At 43.1% G+C, this 8,396-nt stretch overlaps 1 protein-coding gene across 1 annotated transcript; it reads right to left on the bottom strand.

Annotated features, from left to right (window-relative positions):
• Positions 1 to 6,251: 6,251 nt before the first annotated feature.
• On the bottom strand, positions 6,252 to 7,355 carry LOC146467908 (uncharacterized). The gene has a single exon (XM_085125656.1). It carries the CDS (start codon positions 7,353 to 7,355, stop codon positions 6,252 to 6,254), a length of 1,104 nt encoding a protein of 367 aa, XP_084981782.1.
• Between the last annotated feature and the right edge of the window lie 1,041 nt (positions 7,356 to 8,396).

The raw sequence follows: 8,396 nt of genomic DNA on the forward strand, positions 1-8,396 counted from the left end.
GATTGTGCCCCCGGACCCCCCCCCCCCCCCCCTTATAACTTCGCAAGAATAAAAAGCAATGACAGTGAGACTTAGAGGATAGTTAGTACGTCTAAAGGTGTCTCCTTCGAGGTCCGCATCGCCAAGTGAGACGTCATATGATGTGGTAATTAGGTCACGGTTGTCAAATGGCGGCCATCTTGGATCCGCCATCTTGGATTTCTGGATTTTGCCAAACTTGAACGGAAAGTAACCAAAACCAATAAAGGAACACTAATATTAGTTACGGGAAGAAAAGTGATTTTTCTTCATATTTTAAAAAGGGATTTTCTATTTTCTGGATTTTGCCAAACTTGAACGGAAAGTAAGTTGAACAGTAAACTCGCCAGAGAAAGCCGGGTTTCTACGGCTCGGAATTGGCAAAAAAACACCACGCATGACTCAATCAACATTTCCTTGAATCTTTATTTCAACATAAAGGTAAAAGGCGACTTTAAATATCTCTACTCAGTAAAAATTTCAACCGATCGTGTCGCGTGAATATAAAGTCTCAGGTTGCAAGCAGTCATTACACCACACAAACAGAGGGTGGTTGACCTGTGGTACATTCAGTGTTGGTTTATGATCTTGAATACACAGCATTTTATTAACAAGGCGGTCGAATTTGTTCGTGTATTTCTTGATTACATTGAAACGTGCTGAGAAATTGTTCGGAATAGCAGTGTTATGTTCTTTAGAATAATGCTTGTAAATAGATGACGCCTTTTGACAGTGTCCCCCAACGCGCTTGTGAAGGTGGCCCTTTGAGTACCCAACATAACCTACATCGCAAAGGTCACACTTGAACAAATAAACAACACATTGCTGGGTTACGATTTTAGGCTTAGGCTCACGCAGGCTTAGATCTTGTTTAAGCTTGCGGCTTGTAAACACGGGTTGGATGATCTTTCGCACCTTGCTGCTAAGATCTCTAAGTTGTCATTTGACAGACACTGCAGCATCCTGGGCTGAGTTTCTCGAAGCATGGTTAACGCTAACCATTGGTTAAGAGGTATTAAAACCTATAGGTTGTCATGGTATTTAACCCGGGTTAGCGCTAAACATGCTTCGAGCAACTGGGCCCTGATCTTTTTAGGGGATAACTATCCGGATGACGTCATCGGTATGCTGTTTAGGCTGGTCCACTGCGACTCTCAAGGTGATAGGCCTGCTGATGACGGAATCAGTAAGGTGATTCGGATACCTCAGCTTACGGGAAACTCCTCTCAAGCGTTCACACTCTTCTGAGAAATACACCCCGGCAAGATGATGATAGCCAATGCGCGCGATCAAGCATGGTGACGAGTAAACCATCTTTGTAGAGGCTGTCCACATGGCTATCGTAGTGCAGGAGTAGTCCTGTGTTTGTCAGTTTAACGTAAACCCTTGTAGCTGCTACCAGATATGGCATCCTGACCAGAGTGTCATCCACGTAGCGGCGGTAAAATTCTGGCAGTTTTCCTTGACTTTTTAGGGACTATTCAATAGGGCACATGAATACATTAACTAAAAGGGGTCCAAGGGGAGACCCCAGTAGCTACGGGGTCGCCCCTTGGAGAAAATACAAAGAAATGCTTTGTATTTTAGTGCTCTATCAGAATAACTGTTGCTATCTCTAAAAAAAATGCCCGCTATCTCCAATTTTCTTTCTGGATTTCAGCAGCCCACACTAAAATCTTCTTTTTCCACATATGGTCATAAACTGTGCAAAAATGCTTCGGTATTAGTAGACACCGTCCTTAAATACAGTTCCTCTCAACCAATCAGAAATTTTTCAGCAAGCACTGTCACCAAAGAAATCTTGTTGGCTGTAATTTTATTCTCCTCGGGTTTCCTTCAACTATAGACTTCATCAGGGAGTTTCAACAAGATTACGTAGGGAATTAGTTTATGTAATCGCGAGAACCGAGCAGTCGTGATTTTTCCCAAATTGCCCGAGTCGCGCAGCAAAGAACTCTTTGCCGTTGCGCACAAAATGGAGAAACCATCAAAAAATAACGTACAAATGGTGTGCTCAGCTAACCAGAAGAGAGTATTGTGCCACTGGACCAATCAGGAGTGAGCAATTTTGCCCTCGGTAAAACATAAATTAAGGGCAAAATGTGCACCATCTCGACCAAAATATAAATGAAAACTTATTTCTCGCGAAGCGAGGGCCGAAGGCTCGAGCATAGCGAGGTTAATAAATTTGTCGGGCCGAAGGCCCGCGCTCTGGAGCCAAGCCGCGCGAATTGGAGCGGAAAAAATATATTTATATATATATCTTTAAAGATGCCCGTTCTGTTGCCTGGCAACAGTGCGCAAACAAAGTATGTTTGACGTCAGACAAAGGGAGAGCCAGACCCATTTCGTAGTTGCTATGCAACACAACCGAGGAAAACCGCTGCCTCAAAATGGTGCACTCTCATGTTTATTCATTGAGTGCAGAACGTGTAATTCATCGAGGAGTGAAAAAATGTTTAGTATTGGTGAAACCCGACCAAATTGTGATGCAAATGAACCACAGGAGCACGCACAAGGGACAAGACATATTCACCGAGGGAGATTATACAACGAAACTCCTGAATAAAGTGGAAGGCGACTTCCTTTTTAGCGCGAGCAGCGAAGAAGAAGGAGACATCAGGAAACCACAGAGCAAAGACAACGTCGTTTGGCTCAGCAAAAACAGCCGGCGCCGTCAGGAGGAAACAGAGGGGCAGAGGAACCGCAGATTGGGATATCACAGGCAGTACAACCAAGGCAGGCGTGCATTAGAAACTTTAGAAGATAAGCAATTTAGGTTAGATTTAACTCGTGCTCAATTCAATAACGAAACCCACGGTGAACGTGAGTTTTGATTGCATCGAATTCGCAGATATCAAGCTGATTAATGAGACCGAACAGGAACGAGATTTATAATAACAAACTCTTCGGACAAACCAGGCACAACGACTGATTAATGAGACTGAACAGAAACGAGATTTGCGATTACAAACGCTTCGGACATACCAGGAACAACGACTGATTAACGAGACTGAACAACGACCATCCACAAGGCGCAAGGAGAAACATTATTTACCGTGGTAATTGACCCAGGAAAAGCCAAAAGAGCTGCAGGATGTAGTTTTGTGCTACTCTCCATAGTACGCTCTTTAGATAGTGTAGTTCTCCAGCCATTTTCCTTTCAAAAGACTCCAGGTGATAGGTAAAAGCAAGCAATTACAACAAAGGCTAAGAGAAGAAGAACGATAACAACGACTGCCTGCAATCACTGCACGTCAATATCAGCACCGCCATTAATTTGCACAAACGTCAGGCGCCTATATTTCACAAATGCAACTTCATTTTAAAATCTCACATACCCACTTCCTAAATGCTAGATATTTTTTTCTTGTTAAGGTAAGTGATAATAAGAAAAGTCCACTTTCAAGAATTTCATTTTAACATACAATTTATTTCATACATTTTGGTTAAGCTAGTGTTGCCAGCATAGATGTAGCATTAACATTAATCTTTACATTTTAACTTCTTCTGCCAGGTAAGTGAGAACAAAATTGCATTTCAAAGTAGACATAACTTTTGTCATTTGGTACTTTTGGTCGATCAAAATTTGATACACTCAAACGACTTCATTAGTGAATAGTCAGCAGATGAGACTCAAGGGGAATTGAATTCTTTTTACGAAAATGTAGCCATTTCTTATCCATTCAATTCCCTCCGGTCTTGCATCACAACTAACTGGCTACTTATAACAAAGAGAAATCACATACTGGCAACTGAAATTTTCTTTAAAACAACCACAATCACATGTTATCAGTACATATTTTGTTTATGCAAATAAAGCAGATGCAACTATAACAAATGTTGTACTTTCTGAGTGTCATTAATGATTAGGATGGAAGGGGGTGGGCGTGGTTGGAGAGCAAAAGGATGAGCTACATGAACATGTACCATCTTCTGAGAACTCTCTGTTAAAGGGAGGGGTTCACAATTCTGCGCATGTCCATGAATGAAAAGACTTTTTCGCCTTTGCTCGCTATGACCAAGCCTGTTTAATTTAATTCGTTGCTGCTCACTTCTGGTAGTGATAGGGTTGGTGGGAAAGGGAGACTGTTGCGCAGGGTAACACTTAACCATGCCCATAGTATCTATTATTTGCCCTTCTGTTAAATGCTTACACTCTTTTTATTTATTTATTTAGCTTCGCCTAACTAAAATACAAACAGAATGGAAACAAACAATAGAAACAAAAAAAAAATACCAAAGATATAATAATTAGGCAGGGAGACCACTACAGCGTAGCCAATTACAGCGGATCCCTCGTTAATTATTTATATAAAACAAATGCTTAATAACTAAAACTACTAATATGTAAGCATAAAACTTGAGAGGAGACAAGGCAGGAGACCAAATTGCCAGAAGCAGCACGTTGGCGGGCATAGGAGAGACCTCGCTGTGTTACACCTAGGACAGATTGTTCTCCAAGTTCTAATGTCGTCAGCGTCGTACAAGTTCAAAGCCTTTTTATAATATTGAAGTAATAAAGGTTTGAATAAAGCTAAAGAGATGTGACTTGTGCGTAGCTCCGGCAGCGGGAAGAACATTCCATGTGCGGCACGCGCGTATGAAAAATAAACGTTGATAAGTAAGAGTTCTACTTCGGTTAGGAATATAAGTAATAGCACTACCTCTTGATGTCCTAGTAGGTCTCGTAAATTGTCTAGTTACAGGTAGAGCTTCACTGTCTATGAAAACTAAGTTATTAACAGCTTTGTAGAAAAAAATCATGTCCAAATATTCATGCCAGTATGAAATGGGTAACAAATTTGTTAATTGAAGGCGGGTCTTATAGGTTACGTCACATCGGAAGGGGAGCTTCAAAATTAGTTTTGTGGCACGGCGCTGCACGTTTTCAGCTCGTTTAAGTAGGCCAATAGACTGTGGAGACCATACTTGTGTTGCGTAGCCGAGATGACACCGGACGATAGAAAGGTAAAGTGTACGACGCGTTTGGGTGCTTTGAATGTACCTAGAAGCTCGGCGCATAAAGCCGAAGAGTTTGTTGGCTTTCGCACACTGTTCAGTTACTTGGTTGTCCGAGGTGAGATTGCTTGACACCCACACACCGAGGTCTTTCTCTGTATCGCAAGATTCCAAAGGCGTTTCTTTGATAGTATAGGTAGGCTGTACAGGTGATTTTTTACGGGTGATACACTGGTATTTACACTTGGACTAATTAAATATGAGCCCGGATGATTCAGACCAACTGACAAGATCGTTAAGGTCAGATTGCAAGGCATTACAGTCTGTGATGGAATCGATGTTCTTGAAAGTCTTGGTATCATCGGCGTAACAGGCAACTCTCGTTGTTTGAAGAGCGTTTGGAAGATCATCCACAAACAGCAGGAACAACATCGGTCCTAATAGGGACCCTTGCGGTACCCCGGATGTAACCGGCAATTCTCGGGAAGTAGCTCCAAGGACTGTAACTTGTTGCTTGCGTCCCTGTAAATATGAACGGAACCAGTCGTGAAGTTTGCCAGCGAGTAATACCGTATTGGTGCAACCTCCCAAGTAGCTTGATGTGATCCACTTTGTCGAATGCTTTACTCATGTCAAGATATATAATGTTTTGTTTTGTTTGTCGAGTTGACCGCCAATGTAGTGCAAGACACTGGTGAGCTGAGTCACACAAGATCTACCAGTTAAAAAACCATGTTGTTCGCGGCTAAGTGGGATGTATAATTCCGTAAACCCGCCAGAACACAGCGTTCGAGAACTTTGGAGATGACAGGGAGAAGAGAGATCGGGCGATAATTCTCCACAAGGCCTCTTTTTCCTTTCTTGAAAATCGGTAGTATATTCGCGAGTTTCCAGTCTTCTGGAAAAATGCCGAGCCGCAAAGATTTGTTGAATAACATGGTCAGAGACGGTGCAATCTGGTCAGCGGTTTCCTTCAGCAGGCGCACTGGGATTCCATCGGATCCAGTTGCTTTGTTTATATCAAGCTGTTTGAGAGTTGTCAAAACCATTTCCACCGGGATCTCTAGCTCATTTAGTGTAGGGTGTGAGGGTGTGGAAGGTACTGATAGAGGGTGGGCCTCTGAAGGGGCAGTGAAAACCGACACAAAGTAAGAGTTAAACAATTCGGCGATCTGTTGAGGCGTTGATGCTTGAGAACTCTGTTGAGTGTCATCGCCAGAGCTCATCGTTTCAGGGAAGGTCCGCATTCTATTCTTGAGCTTAAAAAAGGATCAAAAGCGTTTGGGCTGCCGCTCGAGATCTGAGTCGAGCGAGCTGAGGTAAGTCTCACGGCTCTCACGGATAAGAGTCTTGGCCTTTGCACGTAATTGGCGATACTTCTGTTGTTGATGGTCAGTAGGGGATTTCTTTAGCTTTGAGCGAGCATCCTCCTTTTTCCGCAGAGCGTGGATGATTTCACTCGTGATCCAAGGCGGGGTGTTTTTTCCTTTAATCTTTTTGGTTGGGATAAAATCCGAGACTGCGCTCATGAATGCGTCCTTCCAAAAAGTCCAGTCAGAGTTAATGTCGTCACTGTATTGAATAAGATGGCATAAGTTCACGGCATCAAGAGCTCCTCTGAGACCATCAAAGTGTCCATTACGATAGTCGTATACTGTTCTTTTAACTCTATGGGTAGCTTTAGTAGAGGCGTGAAATTCAAAGGACACCGTGCCATGGTCAGTGAACACGTCCGATTCTTTTGGACTGAGCACCTCGCATATGCGAACACGGTCCGGCACATTCGTAATTACGAGATCTAACACTCTATCACGGCGGGTGGGAATAAAGTTTAATTGCGTTAAAAAATGATCATTAAGAATTTCTACGAACGCCACCTCTTTTGTCCCTCTGGTGTTTTCTAGCGAGTCCCAAGGGATCTTGGACAGGTTAAGGTCACCACCTGTTACCATATTCTCATAGGTTTCAGAAGCATGGTCAAGAAAAATATTAAATTTTTCCAACCAGCAGCCTGTATCATCGTCGGGATCTGGCCAATAAATCGAACAAAACAAAACTTTCTTATTGCAAAAAGTAGTCATCTCAGCGCACACAAGCTCTAAGTCCTCCAAGTTTTCTGTGTCCGGCACATATTCCCGCATTGATTTGAAGGAATTGGCTTTGGCGGCAATAAGAACGCCGCCACCATTACGATCCTTACGGTCTTTCCTGTAAACAATAAAGTCAGAAAGCGGGAAAAGTTCTTGGTCGAGGATGTTAGCATTCAGCCAGGTTTCACTAATTGATACGATGTCGGCGTGTTCGGAACAGATTAGATCTTGAACCCGATCTAAATTGCTCACTCTTGAAGTCCCAACTTTATGTTGCGATTTCATGCTTCTAGCATTGATCACAAGGCCCTTTAACGGGACACTAGGACCTCCAAACTACGTTCTCTTTGTGATAGTAGGTCCAGGCTGGCTAATAATGTCGCCACAGAGGAGCAACAAGCCGATAATGAAGCCACTAGTGCTGTAAAAGTTGCGGTGGCGAGTCGACACGAAGCGATTGTTTCCACTAATGGCCGAAGGTTGATCAATCGAAGGTTTAAGAAATTTCCATGCCGCGAACTCAAATCCCTCTACAGGCATCCTCGCAGAGACAATATCGATTTAAGGATGATTAGTTGCGCATAAAAGACCAGAAACAGTAAGGCAATGGAGAAACCTACGGAGCACACGAGCGTGCGTCCGGCCGCCATGACACACAAGATACAAGATTCACTTTTGAGTGACTACTTCTCAAATCCATGAAGATAAATTTGTCACCGTATTCTTGATTAAGCAATTAGTTGGCCATTCCCCAGAGTGACCAATTAACAGGGGTTTGGAAAGATTACCAAGGAGATCAAGGCAATTTATAGAACCTTCTGGTCAGTGATTTACCATTTCAAATTCAAGGGGGGTTGGTGGGGGGGGGGGGGGGGACTTTCCAGAAAGGAATATTATTTTATCCACAACCAGCAAGGCTGCCACATTTTTTACATTTTCCTTTTGTACAATTTTTCCCCCTGTTTTTTGAGCCCCCCCCCCCCTCCCCCCCTCCTTCACATTTCTAATGGTGCATCCCCAACGTACTGCTAATTACAGTGTATGACTCCCAGCGTCCTGGTGGATGACATCACACAGAGTGGGTGTGGTCAAACCACTGGCACAAGGGTGGGGTTATTCAAAAGGCATTCTCCCGGGGCACACTATCCTCTCAATCATTATCATAAAGAACGAGAATTCATATTTTCTAGCTGCCCTAGCCCATTCCTTCACTCCAGATCAACTGTCCACCCACCCTTAGCTTCGTGAGGTTTTGCGAGTCACGTATTTCTAGTTTTTAATTCTACGAGAACTCATTGCGAATACGTTTTTATAACATGGAAGGCA

This window comes from Pavona decussata, unplaced genomic scaffold, assembly GCF_977016875.1.
Source record: "Pavona decussata unplaced genomic scaffold, jaPavDecu1.1 SCAFFOLD_134, whole genome shotgun sequence".
Taxonomy (NCBI): domain Eukaryota; kingdom Metazoa; phylum Cnidaria; class Anthozoa; order Scleractinia; family Agariciidae; genus Pavona; species Pavona decussata.

Coding starts and splice junctions, on each gene's coding strand:
- LOC146467908 (XM_085125656.1), bottom strand. CDS start 7,355: ATGAAATCGCAACATAAAGTTGGGACTTCAAGAGTGAGCAATTTAGAT.